The 25,807-nt window shown below is 51.5% G+C and overlaps 1 protein-coding gene across 1 annotated transcript in view; it reads left to right on the forward strand.

The window, feature by feature from the left end:
- LOC122369687 (TATA-binding protein-associated factor 172-like) overlaps positions 1-9,718 on the forward strand; it is a 192,592-nt gene extending 182,874 nt beyond the window's left edge. The window contains exons 9-10 of the mRNA XM_043344609.1: positions 451-666; positions 8,885-9,718. Of these exons, the coding sequence (XP_043200544.1) occupies positions 451-666; positions 8,885-9,331 (663 nt within the window). The 3' untranslated portion in view covers positions 9,332-9,718. The remainder of the gene's footprint in view (positions 1-450; positions 667-8,884) is intronic.
- The last annotated feature ends 16,089 nt before the right edge of the window (positions 9,719-25,807 follow it).

The raw sequence follows: 25,807 nt of genomic DNA on the forward strand, positions 1-25,807 counted from the left end.
GCTATTTTTGCAGTTTTTGCCCCCTGCAGGCAAAACCGTTGACGTTAGGTCAAGTCTGAGGGAATTAATCAGAAAGGGCGCTAATAGGGCTATTGAATGCGCTTTTCAGCGGCGCTGTAGCTCTATTGGTTCCTGAGTTATGCGTTGGCTTCTTGGAAATTGTCGACATTCGACCTGGAAATTGGCGAAATTTTGCCTTCAATGACCTCTGGTGACCTGACCTTTGACCTGACCAAAAAATTGACTGAAGTGATTTCGTCATTATTTTTGACGCTCTTTCGAACGCCCCCCCCCCCCCCAAATTGATTCCCCCCCCCCCCTCCAGCCGAAAATCTCTGGCGACGCCAATGGCTGTTATTATGATGTGGAGAGGTAGAGTGTGTTGTCGTTGTGGTGTGAGCAGTTCCAGTCTGCTGGTGGTATATTCGCTGACACTCGCTTGGCTGGTAGGTGCAGCGGGAGCTGCAGCGGCGCGGCGCCGTCCGCGCTCTGACAGCCCTCTGTGAGCGCTTCGCCGCCACACCTCCCGATCGGCTGCTGGAGCTCTCGCTGGTGCAGCTGGACGCAGCGCTGCCTACTGAGGAGCGCGCCGTGGAGAGACTGGTCAGCGCGCTGCAGGTCACAGAGGTGATCGTGCCGTCACTGCACGCCGCTGTCGCCCAGCAGGTACGCTGTGCTGCAACTGTAGGGCTGTGGCGGCCAAAGGTATTTGTGGATTGATGTGCAAAATTTAATCGCAGGGCTCATCTCTAGAATTTTTGGGCCTCTTTACTTCTCAAAGTGATTGTCATTGATTTATGAATGGTGAGGCATTACCTATACACATTACACAAGGTCAGACATGTGCATGGGGCATTTCACGTCAAATCAAACACCGAAATCCGTCATCCCCTCTGATTTTTCTGAAAATTTGTAGGCTGACAGGGCATAGTTCAAAACTGAGTTACGTCTAATGTTTTCGAAACTTGATGACGTATCACTGAGATATATAGGTCATCGAATATAGCCAAAAATGCTACAATGTTCTTTAAGTTTCTCAGTGCTTGTGCGAGGATCATATTAAAGCATTTTGATAAATGATTAATGACCTTACCCTCGTAGTTTGAAAAAGTTAGATCAAAACACTTGTTTATTAATAATTTCGAGCACAGCTCTTCATCAGAATACAAAGCTAAAAATGCTTTTTAGCTTTGTATTCTGATGAAGAGCTGTGCTCGAAATTATTAATAAACAAGTGTTTTGATCTAACTTTTTCAAACTACGAGGGTAAGGTCATTAATCATTAATCAAAAATGCTACACATTAACTTTTAAATGTCTATAACTCTGGTTCTTTTTCTGGTATCGAAATGATATTAACAGGGTGTCGTAGGCAATTGATAAGGCCTTTATTTTTTGTTATAAAATTAAATTGAAGTGTCATTGCAAGTTAAACCTCCTAACTTTTAAGGTCAGGTCACCAGGTCACTTTGAATTACCGAACCTCAAGTCACTTTTTTGCAACTTTGTCACCGTGCCAGACCTACAGTAGTTGTCGGAGGCCTTTAAAAGTCGCAGGATGCTATAAAGTCAATAGTAGCTACAATTTGTATATCTCGGAATTTTGATATCGATGACCTAAGGTCAGGTCAATTTCTCAACCTCCCCATTATAAGTCAATGGGGGGAAAATTTTTTACCACTACCACTAAAACTTTACCTGTTTTTACTACTAAAACGGGTCGGAATGGCCCCGTAAACCATACATGACTTCATATACGATCAACCCTCACTACTTTGAGGTCTGTTTTGCTGTTGGGCAGCTGCAAGGTCATGTGACGTCACCAAAGGTTTTTTTGCCAATAACTCCGTACAGGAACAAGATACAGCCACGCGGATGGTCTCATTGTGTTCAGCTCGTCAAGGCGCATCGAATGACCTCGAGGTCACGTGACCTGAGGTCAACCTTTGATCTTGACCTTTCGAGGTCAACATATATATCATTCGATGCGGATTGACAAGAGGATCACGATGATGCCCTTAGTTTGTTCCTATCTTGACTAGTTCGAAAGTTATTCGAGAAAAACTCTCCATATCTAGCGCCGCCATTTTGACTTTTGACCCCTGTGACGTCATCTTTGACCTGACCTGAAAATGACCTAAGTAAAAATTGTAGACCTTGTCCGTGCGTATCCCATGCCGTTTACCGCATGTCGCTATCTTGCTTCGTTCTCGAGATCTCAGAGGGGCGGTCATCCGCCCCCCCCCCGTCGGTACGAAGTTGGCGCAGACTCCCGTCGGTGCGCGGGTTAAAACAGCAAAATCTAAAAAGCAAAAAAAAAAACACGCCACCTTCGATTTGGCTAATTTTTACATATTATGTCCGCCAGATTGGTCCTAACTATCTGTGAAAAAAATGGAGTCGGCCATTCATTACTCTAGCAGCAAACGCCGTTTCCATGCATCAACATCACGCAACCGCTCGTGACCTTGAAAGACTGCTGGTGTGTGAAAAAAATCCCTGTGTGGGGCGTAACTGCCGAGTGCCTGGCCCTTCCAATTCATTATGAAGGCTACTAAGCATAAATGACATAAATTTTAGCTCGAATTATATCATAGAGCCTAATTCCTTATCCCTTGACATTGACGACAGAATGGTGCACGAAGTCACTGAGTAAGTATGAACTTACGGAAAAGACTTCCATCACGACGATGAGCAAAACGAATGACTCTTCTGCTCTCTGTGGGAGTCAAGACATGCTACATACCTGCTTGTGTGTACACTTTCTTAAATGAATGATTGCTGATATCCCATGAAATGAAATGCTGATGCCCCAAACTCTGCAAGAACGGAAATGCATAGTAATCGTAGTCAAGCATTCACGTTACGTAATAATTGTGTCTCAGGCAAATGGTATTTCGCGGTGAATTTTGAGTCGTGTGGAAATGCATTTTATGAATGAAATTCAACTAATGCATTATTATGCAAAGATCATTGACCTATCATTGACCTCGGTACTAATAGAGGTCAATGGCAAAGATATAGCTACGAAAATCTTAACCCGCGAGTTGCTGGGGGGGGGGGGGGGAGCGTTAAACGCCCCCACTTTTTTCGCCGGGCCATAGCATAACAAATTTTGGTACCTGTAGGGAATTGATTGAAGTCTATTGTGACAAAGTTTCAAAAAAGTCAGTCGGAAAATTTTTGAGATATCGAGGTATTAATGACGTCATAATTTCTGAGTTTTCGACCAAAAACGGCATATGTTCAAAAAATCATATAAAATCACAGAATAGACATACAGACATGCCGTAAACGCCATTAGACTGCCAATACCATGAACAATCAAATGGCTATCTTCGAGTATTGATTATCGTTCCGCATTTTCCAAAATCTTGAACTAAATCTGGGCAATTTCTCGTGACCATTACACATGCATTTCTTAAATTCAAGTTTTTGAGCCAAACACGTATAGTCTCTCTTGAAAGTATCGCGTCCTGGGCTGCGGCGGCTCAGCGAACTATTCCATTCAGTTTGAGGACCCCAGTAGTGAGGTCATGGCCTGTATCATGAAAAGGACGGTGTAACACGATTATACGACAGCGGTAGAAGGAAAACTGCTATATGACGCAGGCACCAGCGGCTGACAACTGGGTTAAAACAGGTTGAGGCTGACCAGAGGTCATGCTCGTATCGCTCTCCATTGACCCCGTCCCCCGCCCCAGGCGGATACCGGTGCCTCTTGGGCTTACCAGCCGGGCGCTCATTGGTCTGCCTTAGTGGGCGCCAATCACTAATCACTCAGTGTGCGTGACACGTAAAATCACAATGAATCAAAGTTCCGCCATAACCTTACTGTGATAAGGCCTCCTGAATGACGTAAACAGGTTATGAGGGGGGGGGGCTGGTATCTAATAAGCTTTTAAAAAGAACAAATCAAACTGTTTTTATTTTGAACAAATCAAAATAAAAGCATGCGACGGCCTGTGCATGCGTTTTGTGAAGTTGTGTTGGGACTCGCTGTGTCATGTCGTCACGCACATTGTTAACTCCAGTCTTGCCTCGCACAATGTACCAGCGGCGTGGAAAGTAACTTACGTTCATCCGATCCAGAAGAACTCTAAGTCAACTGAACCCTCCAACTACAGACCCATATCTATACTGCCGACTATCGCTAAGATCACGGAACGTGTAGTTTATGAACAGCTGTCTTCATACTTCACTTCACATGACCTGTTCTCTTCTCACCAGCACGGCTTTAGGGCACATCATTCAACCGAAACAGCACTATAGTCTGTTCCATATCAAGCTTGCAGTCGGAGTTTCTTCGGCAGATCGCTCCTCCGCTCAAAATTTGCGTCTTAAAACGTAAGAGCTGTATATACAGAAATCACGCACTGCTTTCAGCAGGGCACTTCGGCTGCAAACTTGAAACGGAACAGAGTATAGTCACTATCTCTGATCGAATTTTAGAAGCCATAGATCGACGCGAAATCGGACTTCTCTGTTTGTTGGACATGTCAAAGTGTTTTGATGTAATTCCGCATGACCGCCTGCTCTGGAAACTCCATCTGTATAACGTGGACACTCGATGGTTCAGCAGCTATCTATCAGACCACTACCAGCGAGTCCTGATTCAGACACCAGATGGCGAACGAGTCACATCACAGCCGCTACTGAACCCGATCGGAACCTACCAGGGATCGGCCCTGGGCCCACTCATGTTCTCCGTCTATGCGCTCGATCTGCCTCTGCACAGGCATGACTCGCTTCCACACGCATGACTGTCAGGTGGCAGTGTTTGGACGACCCAATGACAGTGCCGCCCTTGTCCGGTCGATGGAGCTCAACTTAGACTCGCTTTCGAAATGGTTCTGCAAAAATGGCATGAAAATTAACGCAGACAAAACTCAACTCATAGTATTTGGCTCACGACAAATTCTGAAACAACTACCCACCATCTCCGTTCATTTCATGGGATCCACCGTCACCGGCTGCCCCAGTTTGAAGAACCTGGGAGTAGTTTTCGACCAGCAAATGACGTTCGCTTCACATGTTGACGATGTCGTTCGGCGCTGTACCGGCATGCTCGTCGGATTGAGTCACTGTCGCCATAGCCTGCCGCGGCAGGCGCTTGTAACGATCGTGGAGGCGCTGGTTGTATCGGTGTACTTTTGCAAGTACCAAGTGCTTTTGCGAGCACCAAGCAAGTACCAAGTACTTTTGCAGTACCAAGCAAGTACCGTTAAGTGGGGCTATTTGAGACGGTGGGGCTATTTGAGACAGTATTTAAAATCGCTATAAAATGAAGAGCGTTTGATTTTTATGTGATATTTTTGCTCAGGAAGGTGTGGAATCGAGCAGTAAATCGCCTGAGCAAAAATTAAGCAAAAAGTTCAAACGGTTTTTATTTTATAACAAATTTTAAATACTGTCTCAAATAGCCCCACCTTACGGTACCACTTTTGCAAGTACCGAGTACTTTGGCAAATGCCAAGCAAGTACCAAGTACTTTTGCAAGTACCAAGCAACTACCAAGTACTTTCCCAAGTACCAAGCAAGTACCGAGTACCTACTTTTGCAGCCTGAACAGGTTTTTCGCGATTATCAGCTTCTAGAAAGCCGATCGCCACGGGACAAACACTATTCGACCCCAAATTTTCCCCCGAACCATTTTATGGCCAAAGCGACGCGGAGCGAGCGCAAGACATCTTGTTTTTATCTATTTGTCTCGGCCGCCACATTGGTGACCCCGACGTGATCGTTCTTTATCTTATAACAGTAAATTATTGATCTTCAAGATTTTATTTATCTATTCGATGTCGACGTCTGTCCTTCGACGCGACATCAAGAATAAGAATGAGGAAATGTCAATCATCGAAACGAAAACGACATACTTCTTCATGACAAGAAAGCATCCGACCAAAACGATCACCTGAATAACAGCCGGTCAGATTTCGGGCCGCGCCGCAACCACGCCGCGCTGCCTCCCTCCGCACCGGTTCCTCAAGCTCGCTTCTCCCAAGAGCGGCTCCGCTAACTTGTGGCCTAACCAAGGTGGATCCAGGCCGCGCTGAGCCACGCCGCCTGCTCCATCGCGGTGCTTCTTATCTTCTTACCTACCTATCTACATACCCAAGCGTTCGTCAACGACATGAACCTATACGTCGCCGCGAAACGCAGAACACAAGTCAGCGAGTCGCAAGTCGCCGTCGCCGGAGTTTCCGGGCTGCGCCGTTTTATCGCCGCTCCCGTCCGACGCGGCAGGCGCTGTGCCACCATTAACCCGCGCCCTGCTGGGGGGGGGGGGTGTTTGAACACCCCCCTTGTGGTTTTTCGCAAATATCTCTAAAACGGCGCCGTTTTTGGTACACCTTATCATACATCAATTCTACACATGTTGTGAAAATTTCAGACCAAGGTCATTCAAGGTCAGGTCACCAGGTCACTTGAAGTGACCTCACCTCATAAAAAGTTTCAATGTCTGTCATAGCTACACCGAGTGACCGATCGCTTTGAAACTCTCAGCGATTGCTAAGAGCAATAGGATGTGCAGAATGTATATCTCAGAATTTTGATATCGATGACCTAAGGTCAGGTCAATTTTGCGACCTCCCCATTATAAGTCAATGGGAGAAAATTGAAATGCGCCTCTTTTGGACGAAAGACATTATAAACACTCCCAAACACCGAATTACAAGTGGTTGAGACACAATGAACATGAAAATGGTGTCCGTGACCCCTGTTTATGCCCTGAGGTCATCTTACGTCACGAATGGTATCTAACAGTTTTTCGCAAATAACTTTTGATAGAGGCATGCTAGAGCGATGAAAACGCCTTATATGTGTTTAGCTCGACGATACGGATCGACTGATATGCAGCATGACCCTTTCCAGTCAGGTCATGACCTTGACCTGAGGTCAAATTTTCAAGTTGACCTTTCAAGGTCAAGTTATAGTTCATTCGATGCGTCTTGACGAGAGGAACACGATGCCGGTAAAAGTAAGCTCGTGCAAGGCTTGGGCCAAAAGTTATTACAGAAAAACTGTTTCCGAAAAAATCGGCTATTTTTGCAGTTTTTGCCCCCTGCAGGCAAAACCGTTGACGTTAGGTCAAATCTGAGAAAATTTCTCAGAAAGGGCGTTAATAGGGCTATCGAATGCGTTTTTCCGCGGCGCTGTAGCTCCATTGGTTCCCGAGTTATGCGTTGGCTTCTTGGAAATTGTCGACATTCGACCTGGAAATCGGCGAAATTTTGCCTTCAATGACCTCTGGTGACCTGACCTTTGACCTGACCAAAAAATTGACGGAAGTGATTTCGTCATTATTTTTGACGCTCTTTCGAACGCCGCCTTCCGCGTATCGCTACGTGGCCCAGGAGCCGAGTTAGAAGGGGGGTGTTCAAACACCCCCCCCCAGCAGGGCGTGGAAATCCAGGACCCCCAGCCGGGCGCAGGTTAACAAGAGCTGGTCTTCGCCCATTCTGCATGACAATTTGTGATCGATTTTGTTTAGCAATTTACTATATCTTACTTTCTAGCTCCGCTCTGGGGCGGGGAGTGTTGTGGCGAGTTCGTACTTCCTTTTATTAGAGGTCTTTGTTCCTATTTTATCACGCCTTATTTGATTCATGTTTATTTTTTTATTGTTGCTGCGCTAGTGAAAAGCAATAGTTTTTTTTTGCTCAGAAAACCGAGTCAACGTCGATGTTGGAAATTGTTTTTAGTTCAGTGTGCGACCTACTCTCAAACTGTTATGTTCTTTACAAGATACCTATAAGAAACAGGTAGGTCCGATGTTTTGAGTAAAGCCCACGTAAAGCCCTGGTGACGTCACTGACATTTCTTATATGGAGAATTTCGCCCATAAGAAAAATATTTTACATACGAAAATTTGTTATTCATTCGGAAAAAATACATTCTATCAATTTCATCATGAAACTTATATAATTTAATTAAAAAACCTGAAATCCTTTGAGTGCTTGTCCCAACCCCTGCTATACCTTTGGTCACGTGACTTCCATGATAAACTTTGCGTTTTGCAATGTTATGACTTAAACAGAAGCAATAAATGTTACAAGCGTATTATTTATGATGTTTTAGGCAGCAATCGTATAATAACATCCTTGAATTATATACATTTTGCTTAAAAGAGGTCACGTGATGTTACCAGATTGTGCTCGGACAGCATCTTCTTGAACTTCGATTTTGAGTACTTTTTACCTTCATTGAGTCCTAATAACGGACGTTTTTAGTTATAAAATGAAGCAATGAATCTATTGAGGGCAAAATTTAATCATTTTTGCACTTTCAAGCCGGGCTATCCTGGCATGAACTTCGGCCGGTTTGTGTGTGAAGCCTATGGTGAAGGGAAAACTTCACGCCCGGCTGACGTCACAGACCTCGGCTACCAAATCGTGTCCGGTGGGGGTCGGTTCTTTATTTCCGTCTCAATATAATTATATCATTTTTATCTATTTGTCTGGGCCGCCACAATATCTCCGTCCGTGATGTTGCAAAAGATGCCAATGGTGCTTAACAATTTACAAAATGATCCCCTCTAAATATTTGTAGACCACTGCATCGAAATTATCGCCAAATTAACGAGCTAGAGCCTCGTCAAATATGCTATGTAAACCGGGTTATTAGAATTGTGGCAGGAATTGGGAGATTCGCGCCGGCCGGCCGCCTCTGGAGCAGGGACTTTTTGTAGCCCTCTGCACAGTAGCAGCTGCGGGGCCATGCACCTTAGGACCTTATACCTTAGACCTGACTTATGTCCCATGACAAAGTGGCCCTCCTTAGCAGCTGCAGATACCTATTGGGCAGTGGCACTCCAATCGTTTTGAAAAAAAAATGGGCACCCTGATGGGATGACTGAACTGTTTGCTTTGTTGCATCGGCAGGCGCTGCGTCGTCTGGGTCGATTGCGCGAGTTTCTGGGCAGCCAGTTCAAGTCTGTGCGGCACATGGCGGCCCGATGCATGGCCGCTTACGCCCGGCTGGACCTGCATGCCACGCTGACCTCGGTGGTGCGACACGTTCTGCCGCTGCTGGGTAAGTGGCTGGGTGTCAGAGATGGAGCTCCCAGGTGGGGTGGGGGGCGACTGAAAGGGTCAGGTCAGGATCCTACTGAAATCGAGACCAGCTATATCAGGGGGTCAGGGGTGTTCCGACTTCCGAGTAGTACTATTGGTAAGATAAGGGTCCAGGCGACTTATAGGTTTGATGCGGTGAATACCCCCACCTTCGCCACACTCGCTCGGTGCTACGGAGCTCCGATCTCGCGACCAGTCACCTGTACTTGTAGACTGTGCCGAATGACAGCAGTTGAGCGGGACAGTGGAGCTTAGGCGGAAATTAACGCCATGTTGGACAGAGAAGGACGCTCATCATTCCGGTGGGAGGGCCGCTCGCCATTTTAACTCCATGTAGTGACTCGCTGACGATGAAAGACATTACAGGACGACACTACAGGGTTCGGCAAAGAATTTGTTAACTACCTATGAAAACACCTTCTGGTTCCTAATCGTGTCTACACCTGAGGGATGACGATTCAGGCTGCACTCCTGCATTGCACGGTCCTTGGCCGCAGGTCATGAGGTGGCAAACGAACCTCGGGTCACGGGTCACCGAGCTACGGCCAGTTTCACACAGATTGTCCACCTGAACGGCTGCGTCGCTACGTGAAGGTCTGAAATTGTTATCAAGGGAGCTGAACCAGACAGTCGGCGTGTTCCAGGCCGAAATGACACAGCGTGCCATTGCTGATCAGTTGGGACATCTGCCAGTTGTTTTTGTTTGCAAGGCTTTTAGCTTAATTATGGGCGAACTGCCTGCACAGACCGGTGTTGGTGGGATAAGCATACAGCTGCTGGCAGCGTTGCTGATCGTTCCAATTTGCAGGCAAGTGCCCACCATTTCAACAGTTACAGAAATCGCATCGAAAAAGGCGGCCGGGAGGAGGGGCCAGCAGTTAGCGACAAAATTGGCCAAACGGCTCGCGCTGAAGGGCTATCACATCTCCAGACAGGATCTTGAGGCGCTATTGGATGAGCTCTGCGAGGCTCATTACCTACCTTCGGCCCAATACTAAGTCAACGTCTGGTAAATGGCATGTCGACATGCATTTTCAAACAGGACGGCGCGCCAGCTCACCGCTCTGCCAAGGCCTAGCGGTGGTGCGAATTGAACGTGCCGAACTTCTGAAGGAAAGAGGTGCTAGCCGGCTATCATCCGGACCCCATCCTGATCGACGAACTTCGGGCTATCGTCCAGCAGGACCTGGACAAAGGGAAGCTGGCGGCCAGCCTTGGCGCCTTGTCGTTACAGCTCAAACGGGCATGGTAAAAAAATCCAGCTGTGTTTACCTGCACAACCTGGTTACCAGCATGCAAATTTGCGTTCGTATGTAAATCCCTGTTCGTGGGGAATAAACTGAATGCCGAAGAGAATCGCAGTCTTTTATGTAGCAACCTAGAAAGCACATTTTTTGAGAGGATAAAACTTATGCCGGGCCATGTAGCTCACGCATCATATATTGCATATAGGCGCAGTACGCCTACTGTTAACGCCAGACCCCTTGAGACCCTAATTTTTCGCGATTATTTTTAAGTGCGTGGAAGAATTTCAACCAAGCTCAGGACATGGCCGTTTCGAGACCTGCCGAAACTTTTACAATTTAGATATTTTATCGCCATTTCAATATTTCAGGCACTTCTCATTGACTCGTAATGTTAAATTTCGAGCAAGATTTTCACCCAGTGTGTAGAGGCTATCACCAGTCAGTCTGTGATACGTTATGACGTCACAGCTAAGCCCCGCCTGTGTGGTCTTGGCCTGCGGCGGTTTCGGGCCGGCGCGCGCTGTCACTCTCGCTGTGGCGGGGAGCGGGGACGGTCGAGCGGTGCCGAAAGCCGGCGGAGTTGTGCGTAACGTCTTGGCTGACAGTGCCCAAAGAGCGACATGATGACTGAGGAGCCATAAATGCTCAACGCGCATTGCTTGTACAATGCTGATATGTTCGCTGATATTTGTTTTATTTTTTACAAGCTGCAGATGACTGGCAGATGGCATACCTATAACTGACATAAGGTTAGGAAATATTCACCTGTATTTAAAGCCTATGACGTTGCAGATAATGCGATAATGGGATGTCGGATGTCACCAAGTAGCTGCCGATTTGTACATCGCTATGCAACCATCGAACAACGCAATAATTAGTTAATTGCTTTCGCTTCACATCACAAGGCTCGCTCGTATTTCAAACAGATATCCTACATCGAAAATCGTATTTGTTAGGAATCGTTAACGTTTGTTCGAAGCACGTGTGAGTAGTAGGTTGAGGAGTGATGGTCTTCTTGGTCATATAGGTATATAAGAGTCAACAAGAGCCTAACATTTACTTGACCGTCTGCTGCAATTGATTCATAGCACGTGAAGCGTCAGCGAAATTCATAGTCCTTTACAGATGGCAGGGGTGTCGTTTGTACAGAGGTCGCTGATGGGCACGGGTCAATGCCGCAGTCGTGGGCGGAGCCTAATGTCATATGACGTATGAAAGCCTCTATCTAGGATGGAAAAACAGTTAACATTACGAGTCAATGACAAGTGCCACAAATATTTAAGTGACAACAAAATGTATTTGAAGGAAAAGTTTCGGCAGGTCTTGAAACAGCTCCTTCCTAAATATGATTAAAACTATTCCACGCATTTAAAAATAATCGCGAAAAATTAGGGTCTCAAGGGGTCTGGCGTTAACAGTAGATTCTCACAGATTCACCGACTGACTCAGCGGCGTATTTAGAAAATCGCGAAGGGGGGGCCAAGGGTTTGGAGGGCGCCACCTCACCCAAGGAGGGCGCCATACGGTCGCGAGATAAAAAATCGCTCAGTGGGGGTTGGGGGGTTGGGAGGCGTTTTTTACCATGCCACCAGTTTTTTTTTGCGTAACCTCGTATAGGTCGTGCTGCATTGATTTTGCATCGTGTGTATTCTTTATACTCCAGGTCACAAAAGGTCAAGTGTTCTTGAAATGCTGCGCCGAAGGCGCGCGAAATTTTTGAAAACAACCATTTCCTCCGCTTTTTAGGCACGCCTTTTATACGATCACTGTTCAAAGCTCCTCTCGCTCTTTTACCAAATTTGAAGGTGTAAAAAATACCTAAGGTTTGGTCGGGCCGCTGCCACACAAACTGTACAGAAAGCTTGGCTCATGGGTGTCGATGTATAAAAGTTTATTGGCGGTGGCATATCTACGCACCAGATCACCGTATCGGATTGATACCGGAGCGCGAGATGCGTAAACATCATCCAAATTACCTCAGACCAGCCTTCATAGCCTTCTCACAGATGCATACAGTGTACCCACATAGCCAGTTTCAATCACCGAAACTTCAGATGCCTGCTGTTGCGCCTGAACCTGTTGACAATACTTAATCGTAATCCATATAGATGCCATGATGCACGTAAAGTAGGATCAATCCGTTAAGACCAAAGACGTGTTTTATGCATCGTAGAGCGTAGATAGTTTTGGTAGGTATAGATACTTCATTCATTGTGCTGAATGCACGTTCATTTATGGCAGTTTTCACAGGCAAGACATCAACTATGTGCAATAGAACGACTGAGTTGAAAAACATGCCAAAGGAGTAAATAAATGATAGGAGGGCAGCGATCAACGGATGTTGCCAATAGGTAGAAGGGCTGCGATCCACAGGAGGGCACTAATAGGTAGAAGAGCCCCGATCAACATCCCGAGTTTCGACAGTAGGGCACAGATAGGTAGGAAGTTGGCGAGCAGCAGGAGGGCGCCAATGGATAGAAGGGCAGCGATCAACAGGAGGGCACCAATAGGTAGGAGGGCGCCGATCAACAATCAACAGGAGGGCGCCACCAGGTAAGAGGGTGGCGAGGAACAGGAGAGCACCAATAGGAGGGTGGCGATCAACAAGAGGTCGCCAATAGGTGGGAGGGCGGTCATCAACCGGAAGTCGCCAATGAGCGGAAGGGTGACGATTAAAATGGGGGTGGCAATGGTGAGGAGGGCGCCTTTGCTCAAGAGGATGACACGAACAGGAGGGCGTCTGTGCGGAGGGCGCTGGTCAACAGAAAGGTGCCAGTGGATAGGAGGGCGGTGATCAACAGGAGGGTGCCAGTGGTTAGGAGGGCGGCGATCAACACGAGGGCGCCAATAGGAGAAGGGCCCCGATTAACATTCAACAGGAAGGACTAGGGAACCAATAGGTAGGAGGGCGGCACTGAACAAGAGGGTGCCAAAAGGGAGAAAGGCGGCCTTCAAAATTTCACATGAGGGCTCAATAGGTAGGAGAGCGCCAATAATTATGAGGACGCCGATCAGCAGAAGGGCGGCAATGTGTAGCAGGGTGGCGACCTACAGGAGGGCGCCTTCGGGTGAGAGGGCGCTTATTTACAGGACAGCGGCTTACATAGGCGACCACCGTTACGCTTAGAGAGCTACAGCCTACAAATGTGGTTGGAGGGCGCCCGAGGGAGCCCTCCAACCGTATTTGGAGGGCGTATTTGGAATGGGCGTCCTCCGAGGGCGCCCTCCATCCGTATTTTCCCTGTAAACACATTCGCGATTGGAGGGCGCCCTCCAGTCGCGATTGTTTTTCGATTCGATTATATCACAATTGCATTTGCGATTGGAGGGCGCCTTCGGCGCCCTCCAATCGCAAAGGGGGGGGCCATGGCCCAGTGGCCCCCCCCCCTGCCTACGCCCCTGGACTGACTCATGCTAATGTATTGTAGCACGGTTTTAAAGTCAGCCATATCTGGCGCACTGTCAACTTTCAGTGTATGAACACAGACGCAACAAAGCATACAAAGCCTACTCATGACGCACAAATTCAGTTCCCTAGCTCATGAACTAACGTATAAATAACAATTAACAAACAGATGACTCTTACCGACGGTTTGGGCATGTGAGAGACATAAAAAAGAGGCGGCAGTCGTCCTTGCCGCCATCAGCGTGAATGATCCAGAATTATGGCCGGGCATAGAGCCAGGTGGCACGTCACACAACTAACGAGTACTGAGAAGTATTACAGAAATTGCCTTCTAACAATACGCCAACGAACAATGAGCCATCAAATATTCAAACTATCAAATAATCACGCGATACATTTCAAATTAGTCGTTAACGACAATCAACATACAAATGATACAACGGAAAAACGCAAAAGTACAGGGTGTCCCGAAATTGATGTCCTCTCCCGTTCGTTACGTTTCCTCAGAGCAATACCGGTATACCAATGGCGCTTTACCGGGACCCGACCCTGGGGCACGGTCACGTGTTTGTTGGTCACGTGACCTAGCCAGGTGAGCCGACCCAGGACCCGGCGGGGCGGCAGAGGTCATTTACCGAGAGGGTCGCGAGGCGCGCGGACTGCATATCAGCCATGGCGAAGGAGTACCCTTTGTCGACTCGCTATCGCGCTGTCGGCATGGTCAACGGCGGCACGCCCCAGGTACAGGTAGCCAAGGAGCTAAGGATAGAGCCCAGGACCCTCAGACGCTGGATGGCCCTCGACCGCAAGGGAGATGCACTGGAGAACCACGGGGGAAGAGGGAGGAAGACAGCGATGAGCCGGGTGGCCAAAATCGTGGTGGCGAAATCCGTTACGAAACGGCACCAGTCGACACGGAAACTGGCGCGGAAACTCAGTGCAAAAAATCATCCGGCCTCCAAGTCAGCTGTCCACCGGTATCTGCGGCAGTGCCTCCGTCTGAAGCCGCTGAAACCGCGTGTGGAGCCCAAGCTGACGGCAGCACAGCGACGAAAACGGCTGGACTTCGCTAAAAGTCGGATCAACTGGTCCATTCAGGACTGGAGGCGGGTCCTGTTCAGCGACGAGTCTCCTTTTGAGCTGTTTCATCCCCCCAACCGCCAGAACGACCGTGTTTGGGCTCAGAACAGCTCAGAAGTGCCTGTCATCGAGACCGTCAAGCAGCCGGGCAAGGTCCTGGTGTGGGGCATGATGAGTTTCCGTGGCCTGTCAGACCTTCACATCGTGCCCCGCGGCCAAACCGTGACAGGGGACTTCTACGTAGAGGAGGTGATGAAGGGAACGACGGCATCAGCAATGAGACGACGGAAGGAGAACGGACCACCAACGGCCATCAAACTTCTGCCGGACATGTCACAGGCCATTTTCCAACAGGACGGTGCCCCGGCTCACAACGCCACCAAGACCCAGGAGTGGTGCCGGGCCAACTTCCCTGGCTTCTGGGCTAAAGGAGAATGGCCAGGTAACAGCCCGGACCTGTCGCCAATCGAGAACCTGTGGTCAATCGTCCAGGACAGGATGGACAAGATGGCACCAGCGTCGTCCGAAACTGCCCTCATCAGGAACCTCCGATCGGCCTGGAGCAGCATTTCTGGAGAAACTCTCGACAACCTGATGTGTGGCATGCCGGAGCGCATGCGGGCATGTGTGCGGAAGCGTGGTGGATACATCAACAAATAAATCATGAACCGGTCATTTTTTGTTTTGATGTTATTGCACGCAATGGGAGAGGACATCAATTTCGGGACACCCTGTACAGCAAAATCAAGTACAAACAGAGTAAAAGTCATACGAAAATGTCCACCTCTAGGAACATGGGCGATACTACTCGCAAACCGAGGGGAGGTAGTCCCGGCTCTCCAGGCAGGCAGAGCGGGGAGGCAACCGGGGCAGAGAGAAGAGCGAGCCGGCTTGAGCGGAGCGGCGCACGACTGGGAGCCCGCACCCCCGCTCCACCGCGCGCCGCAGCGGCGCCGCGCCTACATTGCAGTTTCACCCGACCCCCACCGGACACGATTTGGTAGCCGAGGTTTGTGACGTCAGCCGGGCGTGAAGGTTTCTCTTCACAATAGGCTTAACACACAAACTATCTGTAGTGTCGTGTCCCTCAGCAGTTCTCCGTCTCGGCCGACTGTCACTCCAAAGAGGTAAGTGCTTCTTGATAATGCATTGACTCACAAACGAAACAAGAAAATAAAGACATACAGCTGACTTGAAATGCGCGAAATGCGTGACCACTCCGGCCGCTCCGCGCGACCGCCGCAGCTCGACTCCCCGCCCGGAGCTGCGCCCGAGCGCCAGGTCAGCCACGTTACGTCACGTGCCTCCGGGGCACAATCGGTCGACCGCCGGCCGCTGCCAGCTCGCAGCTCAGCACAGCTCAGCAACAGTGAACCGCCTCGCCGGTACGTACAGGTAGGTACAGAATACACCACATTTTCCCCCTCCTTTAAGGAAAGCCATAACGGTCAGGCTTATATACCACTCGCCCAGACCGTGTCACCCCCGTAGCCTGCCGGCCAGACACACCACGGCCATCCCCACCGCCAGCGTCGGTCACGTCGGGTTCAGTCTCCTCGACGGGACCCGAGCCAGAGTCAGGATCGCTTGAGCCAGAGTCGTCTGCGTCGGCCACAGCACGGTGAGCAGGCGGACCAGCTGCATCAGCTGCTCCCGCGTCAGGAACATCCGGAGCTCTGGTCACCCGCTCGGCATGCACCCGCGTGCCGTCGTCCAGTCGGTACGACACCGGGCCGGTCTGCTGCACGATGCGACGAGGCTGTGAAAAGCGCGGCCGTCCCTTGCGGGGACGGGGCATCAGTTCAACACGGACGCGGTCACCAGGGCCAAACTGCGGTACACGAACACCGTTACGTTTGTCCCACCACGCCTTCTGCTTCTGCTGCTGACGCCCAACACGGACCCTCACAGACGCGTCATCAGAACGTCCAACATGTGCAGAAGCTGCGTCCAGCTTGGTACGAAGTACACGTCCATGCAACAGTTCAGAAGGGCTTTTACCGGTAGTGGCGTGCGGCGTAGCCCTGTAGTTCATGAGGTAGTTGCGGATGAACGTTGTCCGGTCCTCCCCCGCAGCCTCCGCCATCTGCAGCGCCGACTTGATGGAGCGGTTGACACGCTCCACCGCGCCAGATCCTGCCGGGTGGTAGGGCGAGACCAGGATGTGTTCAATGCCGACACTCCTCAGGTACTCCTCGAACTTCCTGGAGGTGAAATGGGTGCCATTGTCAGACACCAGCTGGCGTGGAAAGCCTTCACGGGAAGCCACTGTGGACAGAAATTCCACGACTGCATCAGATGACGGCTCACGGACGAAGGCCATCTCCACCCACTTCGAGTAATAATCAACCAACACGATAGCATATCGCTGCTGGGCGGGTCCCTGCATCGGTCCAATGAAGTCAATGCCCAACTTGTCCCAGGGCCTATCGGGGAACGGCACGGGACACAGTGGTGCCTTACGGGGCTTTGCAGACTTGTCTGACGTCATACACATGTCACAGGTTTTGACAGCTGACTCAACCATTGCATCCATGCCCGGCCACCAGTAGGATCCCCTCAACCGCTGCTTCGTACGCACCATGCCCTGGTGCCCATCGTGAGCATGTGCCACTAACCTTTCTTGCAGTCTGGCAGGTACTACAATCCTCCCACCTCGCAGAACCAGTCCATCCAGCAGGATCAGCTCCTCCCTGAACCGGTAGAACGGCTTCAGATCCTCCGGCACGTCAGCGAGTCGGCGAGGCCACCTCTGCGGGATCTGGTCAGCGAGGCGCGTCAGAACTGCATCTCCTGCAACAGCGTCGGCCAGCTCAGCACGGCTTACGGCATCGGCGTCAGTCGTCAGAGCCGCCACGAGCTGCGACTCGTCCTCCACGTGCTGTTCAGGACCTGGCAAGCGGGACAGACCGTCAGCTGGGTTTGAGACACCCTTCACATGCTCAACAGTGAAAGAGTACGTCATCAACCTCGCAGCCCACCTAGACAGTCTCATGCCAGCCCTGCCTATGCCACTGGCAGTCAAGAGAGTGCGAAGAGCGGCATGGTCAGTTCGGATCACGAACTCGTGACCCCAGAGGTAGCGGTGCCATTTCTCGCACGCCCAGACACACGCGAGAGCCTCACGTTCAGTTACGCTGTAGCGCCGTTGGGCTGATGACAACGTACACGAAGCGAAGGCCACGACTCGCTCACCTTCAGGATGCAGTTGTGTCAGTACCGCACCGATGCCGACGTCGCTGGCGTCGGTGGTGACACACGTCTCCAGAGCTGGATCGAAGATGGCGAGCAGATCGGAGTTCAGGATGGCATCTCTGACGTCATCCAGAGCGGCCGTCATCTCCTCTATCCACTTGAACGCCGGCGCGTCCTTCCGCAGCTGACGGCGCAGCGGCTCCACGCGGCTGCTGAAGTTCTTCACGAACTTCGAGTAGAAGCCGAGAATCCCCAGCACCGACTGCAGCTTCTTCTTCGTCGAGGGCTGCTGCATGTCCTTCAGGCCCTGCACCCGGTCCTGCGAAACAGACACGCCTCTCGCAGAGACAGTGAAGCCAAGGAACTGGACAGAAGACACTCGGATCTTACACTTGCCCCAGTTCAGAGTCACATTCCTCTCGTGCATCCGCCGGACCACCTGTTGCAGCCTGTCGTCATGCTCAGCCTCAGTGCTACCCCAGACAATCACATCGTCAAGGTACACTTGAACTCCCTTCAGACCCGCGAGAATGCTCTCCATCATCTTCTGAAAGCATTGCGGGAGTGATTTGAGACCAAACGGACATCTCACATACTGCCACGTCTGACCTTCGTGAATGAACGCTGTTAGCTCCCTGGATCCTTCGTGCAGCATCAGCTGGTGGTATGCCGAGCGAAGATCCAGCGTGGACATCATGGCTGCACCCTGCAGGCGGTCAATCATTTCCTGCATGTGAGGAAGAGGATGCCCGTTAGCCACCACAGCCCGGTTACATTCTGTCAGATCCAGACAGACACGCAACTTGCCCGTCTTCTTGCGTACTGCCACGACGGGTGACAGCCAGGGCGAAGAGTGAGTCTCCACCCGCTCGATGATCCCCTGGGCCTCGAGCTCCAGCAGGTGCTGCGTCACCTCGTCCCGCGCCGAGTACGGCAACGTCCTGGGCTTGCCTCTCGTCGGCGTCACGTCCGGCTTCAGCTGCACCTTGTGCACGAAACCGCTGATGGCAGGCAGGGGCTTGACATGGTCAACCAGACAGACAGTGGTACCATTCTTCACAGTGATGTGCAACATCCTCTGAAGATCTCTACCCAGCAGAGCCATACCCGCCTCGGCAACATACACATCAGCTTGAGCAGTCTGACCAGACGATGACGTCACAGGAACAGTGATCACACCCCGGACAGTGACAGACTTGCCTCCGTAGGCGCTGAGCCTCACCTTCGGTTGGTTGAGCTTGAAGTGCGACAGCTTGCTCTGGTACAGGTCCGCAGGAATCACGCTGACGGCTGCTCCCGTGTCGACCATCATGGTTACTGGCTGGCCGCCGATCTGCACCTCGTACCAGGGACCGTCTGCAGGAGCCTGCTGCTGAAGAGACAGAATCTGCACAACATTCATTTTCTTCTTCTTCACAGCCTTAAGATCCTTAGTCGTACAACACTTGCGGAAGTGTCCCATACCTTCACATAGGTTACACCGCTTATCTCGAGCCGGACAGTGAGCATCACGAGCCCAGTGACCCTCCCGACCACAGGCATGACACTTCCCAGCCCGAGTCCTGGACATGCCACACGCACCTCGTCCCACCTTGGCTGGCGTCTCCTTGGCGTAGGCCACTTCAACCACTGGAGTCGGTCCGGAGACAGCCGGCGAGAAGGCCTCCTTCAGGACGCTCCTCCGCTGTGCTCCACGGTCTGCAGCTTCAGCTATGGCCTCCAACGCCGTCAGCGTTAAGCCGTCGGTCATGATGAGCTTGTCTCTCAGCTGTTCTGAAACACATCCTTCCACGAACTGGTCACGGATCATGTCGTCACGCAGTGGGCCAAATGCACACTTCACAGCAGCCTCCTTCAGATTGGCCAGGAAAATGAGCGAAGACTGGCCCGGCGCCTGAGTGCACCGCCTGAGCTTAACTCGCTCCGTCCTCACATCAGAGTCACGCATGAACAGTTTGGCCAACGTCTGCACTGTCAGATCATATACGGACGGGGTCGGGGATCCTCCAGTCCCATCCTCCCCTCCCACAATCTCAGGCTTGGCCACTGTCTCAGTCTCCTGTGCACGAAACAGACGTCGCGCCTCGGCGCCCACACAATGCAACAGCAGAGCCTTCCTCCTAGAATCTGACCAGACATCCCATCCAGACGCCTCTCCATACAGCACGAAGTCGGCATACCAATCCTGCCACAACTGCTTAGGCTTCTGACCTGGGTTCTGCCAGTACTCACTCGGAGGAGTCGCCGAAAACGCTGCCATCCTCGTCGCCAGAAATGTAGTGTCGTGTCCCTCAGCAGTTCTCCGTCTCGGCCGACTGTCACTCCAAAGAGGTAAGTGCTTCTTGATAATGCATTGACTCACAAACGAAACAAGAAAATAAAGACATACAGCTGACTTGAAATGCGCGAAATGCGTGACCACTCCGGCCGCTCCGCGCGACCGCCGCAGCTCGACTCCCCGCCCGGAGCTGCGCCCGAGCGCCAGGTCAGCCACGTTACGTCACGTGCCTCCGGGGCACAATCGGTCGACCGCCGGCCGCTGCCAGCTCACAGCTCAGCACAGCTCAGCAACAGTGAACCGCCTCGCCGGTACGTACAGGTAGGTACAGAATACACCACACTATCCATAGCTCATTCGAGGATATCTCACTTTGGAAGTGCAAAAATGATTGAATCTTGTCCTCATTAGACTCAGCATTTCATTTCCTATCTGAAAACGTCCATTACTTTGCCTCAAAGAGGTAAAAAGTACCCTAATTCGAAGCTCAAGAAGATGCTGTCCTAACACAGAATGTGGTAACATCACGTGACTTTTCTTTACAGAATATGAATTATTTTCAAATATAGTTACACGATTTTTAAGAGAGCTATGTTTATTCATTCTTTCCTTAGTCACGCGGCACAATCCAATGCATTCAATCGCAAAATATGTGAATGGGCACTTTCAATCCCGTGTAAACAATGTAACAAGATAAGGATTGGCGCTTCTAAGCACATACCATCCTGACGCCACCACATTACAAACACTTACGGGTGAGTGCGGCCCCCCTCCCCGCTCCATAGCCGTTGCTGACATTTCGGCATTGGCCACTTTTCTGTCTGGGGCCGCAACTTTTCAAGTGTGTAGAAAAACATGTAGCCATCTCTCTGCTGGCTTTCACCGAGTGCATCCGATTCGCGGATTCGACAAACTCGGTGGTCATCGTAGCGGAACCAGCATTCGCGTTCAGCGCTGTAAACGGTGGCCACGAAGTGGCCCGCGTGAGTATCGCCGCCATAGTGGCTTACCACGCCTACTAGCTGGTACGCGTGGTCACCGGCCAGGTTCGCCGGGCACGGCGACAGGTTATCCCCCGCGTGGGGCTCTGGCAGCTGTGCCTGTTCAGAGGCCTCTGTCACTTCTGTTTGCCGTATTTTAACCTCCTGCGGTTCACAGTTTTTGTCTTCGTTAGTCTGTGGCGGCTTCCACTCGGATTCGGCGAGGTCTAGCTTGGATGACGGTATTGACATCTCTGCTGCAGCCACCTCTGACGAGGGAGGAACCGATGTCGTGATTCGCAGTGGTGCTGTGGCCCCGACTGGATCCAGCGGAGTGGCAGCTCGAACTGGAGGTGACGGTCCAGAGGCGAGCGGTAGTCCTGAGTGGTCCGGCTCAGACTCCTCGGCGTCGCTGAGCGTGCCCATTGTTGGGCGCCGATGTAGGGAATCGGTGACCTCACCTGCGACGTACTTATTTAAGGACAAAATCTTAGGAATACCAACACTGGCACGGATCTTCTTGGGCCTATCTCCAAGAAAGGCGCAGCGATTCAGCTGCAGGATCAGAGTCCTGGGTAGCTGACTGATCTTCGAGGTGACGCAGGATTCATCGTGGCCGCAGTGCTGGCAGAGCATGGTGCGTCGTTCGGGGCACATGCTGAGATGTAGCGCTTCCTGCAGTGTCGGTATGTCGGTGTTCTGGCGGCGTGGCACGTTGACAAACCAGCAGATGTTATTCAGGTGCTTCATCACCGTCTGACCACATTTGATGCACGTCTTACTCTCCAGGATCTGATGTTGAAAATGTTCTCGAACCGGGTTATCCGTCAGGTGGCACGCATCTATCTCGTCGCTCATGGTGCCCAAAAGGCGCAGCAAAAACTCGCCGGCGTCCTGCATTTCTGTGCCACCGTACACCGGGTCCATGTCGGCAAACACTTCGTGCAGCTGTTTGAGGTGGGTAGCGACTGACTCAGTGAGCGCCTTTTGTCGGAGCACCATAAGTTTGGCAACAGCGCTCGTAGTGTCACATTGGCCACTTTCCCACTGACAAGGACCGGAGATCAGCGACATCATCTCACTCAGAAATGGATGCAGGCCCAACAGTGACTGCAGCGCAGCGTTCTGGTAACATGTGTTGCCATGGTTAGGTAGACCGATGTATAACGGGTCACCGCTTTTCCAGTCCGCCTCTTGCTGTCGAGTAGCCGAGAGCGATTGTGCCTCACGGCTGGCGGTCCGTGCCACCCCGTCATAACGCTGCTGTGCCTGCACCTTGCTGCTTTCAACAAACTTGGGATGTGATGGTGGCTGATTCGTTTTCTGGCTATCAGCGCAGCTGGAGTCTCTGGCGTCACTCGACTCCGTTGATGTTTTGCTGGTGACTTGTTTAGTTGGTTTCCGGGGAACCCGGCCCTCTTGAGTTGAGCATGCTGTTGCTAGGATGGCCGCAGCGTTTCCCCGAATGATGGCCAAGGACACGCGCTGCCGCAGCCAAGCGACCTCTCTGCGATCTCCTGTGAGCTCAGAGATCCTCCTGCCCAGCTCTGCCAGGAGGGCTGTGGCCGCTGGTCCCAGCACTCCGGTAGTTTCTACGGCCACTGGAACGAAGATGTGCCTCTCGGCAATATCTGCGTACTTCGTTCTTTTGCGAGCTTCCGCGGCTGCCGCTGGTGAGCCTGGCTCCAGGGCGGCTTTTGCAACGGCGCTGTCGGCAAATGTGTCTACGCAGGTTGCATCCCACACGAGGCTCTTTCCCTGCCTGTATGGGAAGAGAGTGACGCCGTCCGGTCTCTTGCCGTCCCCTCGGTCGAGTCCCTGTGGCTCAAGGATGGAAGGCATTCCTGCGCTGGTCAGCGCACGCCTTACCACGTCATTGAGCAGGGGGGTGTCACTACTTTGCTTCGCCATAGGTCCAGTACTGATGTCATTGGTTTCGGACCCGGTGACGTCAGTGCTGGCTACATCCGGGAACTTCTTGCACTTGGTTCTCATTAGAGGTGGCCATATTGTTTTGTCCCGTGACGACACATTTGCGTCACTGGGTCCGAAACTGGCTGTAAACAAATCGCTCAGTGTCGCTACCTCCTATATATGGCCTTGTCATTGAGGTTTGCGTGACGTGGAAGGCGCCCGGCTGACTTTTTGCAAGAGAGTCCATGGTGACCTTGAGAGTCCACTGGGCGGCTACATTGGCTGCAGTTGTGCGGCTTGCAGATAGGAGCTCCCAGTCGTAGAGCCACAGCGACTCTGACGGTTTCTGCGTCGAGATGGAGGCCAAGATTAGCCGCCGGCATCGCCTGCAGCCAGGCTGCCGTGTGAGGTTTGCAGGCGGCGAGGAGGCGGGCCCGGTCCACTTGATTTGCTGAATCGATCAGTCGTTCGCGGACTGTCTTGCATGCCAGGTCATCCCAGACTCGCTGCAGATGTTTCTCGTGTTTTTCTGGGACGTCATCCAGGCTCAGAAGCTTCATGAATTCGTTCATAGCAGGCTCGACGATGCTGAGCGTGGGAATACTGACGTCCATCGGGCTGATAGTCGCCATCAGCGAGGCTGCGGCGTGCAAGGATGCCAAGTAACAAGGAAGGGCGAGGGACTCAACAGAGCGGATGCCGATCCCCCCATGTCTTAAGGGCAGTGACGCTTGGATCCAAGTAGATTCAGATATATCGACGTTAGTAACGTCGGCTAGGGTTGACCTTACGATTTCATCGATTTTGCCAAGGCCAGCGCTTTCGATGTACAGTGGACTGGAGCGCAGTAGGTAGGTGACACGGGGCGCCGATACATGATGAGCGAGGAAGAAAAGGCCTGTGTGCCTATCCAAGAGGCGGGTCCGCTCGCAGAGCTTTGAGATCATGTCGGCGACGTTTTTTGCCGCGTTTGAGAGTCCGTCTTCGTGTAATGGAGAACCTAGAAGCTGGATAGATCTCACTGACGTTTCCGAGATCTCGGGGAGGGTGCGTTTCACTTCATAGATCGCCGTTTTTTGCTGGTCCTCTCTCATGTCGTTCAAGATCGTCACTTCACATTTGGCGGGATTTAGGTGAAGGCCGACCTCTGGGAGCATCTTGGTGACCGTTTGAAGGTCGGAGATGACGTCAGCAACCGGTCCTCCAATTGTGGCATCGTCCAAATACCATATGTTCAGTGGGGACTTGAGGCTGCGTGCGCACGTGTTGACAGCCAGTGCGAATGCGAGCGGGCCCAGCGGGTCGCCTTGCTGGACACCCGTTGAAGACATGATTGTGTGACCAGCTATGAGAAGTGGGGTTGGCGTGCTGTACGCCTGATAGGCCATCGCGTATACCTCTGGGCAGTTGTCCTTCAGGCACTGAAGCACTACGTCGCGCCTCACGGTATTGAACGCGTTTTTGACGTCTACTTTGATTAACACTCGTGTTGTTTCCGTTTGGCTTGCGGAACGTTTTGCAAAGTTCCTTGCTGCGTGTACCGCAGCCTCACAGCCGAGTGGAGTGCCCACACCCAGCTGCACGGGTCTCAATTCAGGACCCAGGATGTCAGCTGCAAAGCGGGCGGCTATGCGTGCTGGCAGGCGACGGTAGACGCTGCCAACAGCAATCGGGCGCAGCCCACCATCTTTCTTTCGAAAAGCGCACAGAGAAGCACTGTAGAGGGCATCACGGGCACATGATGGCAGCCGACCGGCCAGAACCAGGTTAGTGAGCGCCGTAAGGGAGGTGAGCATGCGCTGACCGGCCTCTCCCGCCTCTGCTGAAATGAGCTGCCGCAGGTGGAGAGGCCTGATGCCATCCAGACCCGCAGAAGATCCCGTCGGCATAGAAAGAACCGACTGCCTGACCTGGCTTTCCGTTACAGTCATCGGAGGTGCGTCTGTTGACGACGGCGGCGGTGGTATGCATTCGTCTTCAGGTGCTGGGGGATGTTTGAGGCGCAGCAAACTGATGACTTCATCCGTGGGCTCAGCTAGAGGCTCGTTAGATGTGAGCGTCCTGAGTGCTGCCCCCACATCACCGTCCGCGCACTTCGCGTACACCCTACGGGCGATGTCCTCATCCTTGGCATGGTGCGCTTGCCTTGTCTGTGCAGTTTTCTCGTTCGAGTTGTGGTAAAGGGTGCTACCATGATCAGCCTCTACTCTCTGTGTAGACGATATTTCTTCAGTGGCCTGTCTTTTGATCAATGTTGTAAGAGAGCAGTTACGCTTGTTAGTGTCTGGAGATCGCAGAGCCGTAAATGCAAAAGAGAATAGACGCCACCAAGTGTCTAGACTTGTGCTGGAGACTGCTGCGTTTATTCTATCTGAGAGGCTATTTGCTACTACCGCGCGGGCGGCCTTTGGAATGAGCCTTACGATTTTTGTGGATTCGCGGAGTTGAGCAAGTTTGGTCGGTATATCGCCAATTTGCTGATTTCGATCTGTTGTTTCCGTTTCTTTGCTGTCTTTCTGTATGTTTCCCTCTGATTGATCGTTAGTGGAGGTGAAGCTGCCACTTTTCAAGCAAACGCGGCAGTGCCAAATGGATAGATCCCTGGCTTGAGCCACTGTCAATCTCGCACAT

The sequence above is a fragment of the Amphibalanus amphitrite genome, unplaced genomic scaffold (assembly GCF_019059575.1).
Source record: "Amphibalanus amphitrite isolate SeventyFive unplaced genomic scaffold, NRLGWU_Aamphi_draft 001062F_arrow, whole genome shotgun sequence".
Lineage (NCBI taxonomy): Eukaryota > Metazoa > Arthropoda > Thecostraca > Balanomorpha > Balanidae > Amphibalanus > Amphibalanus amphitrite.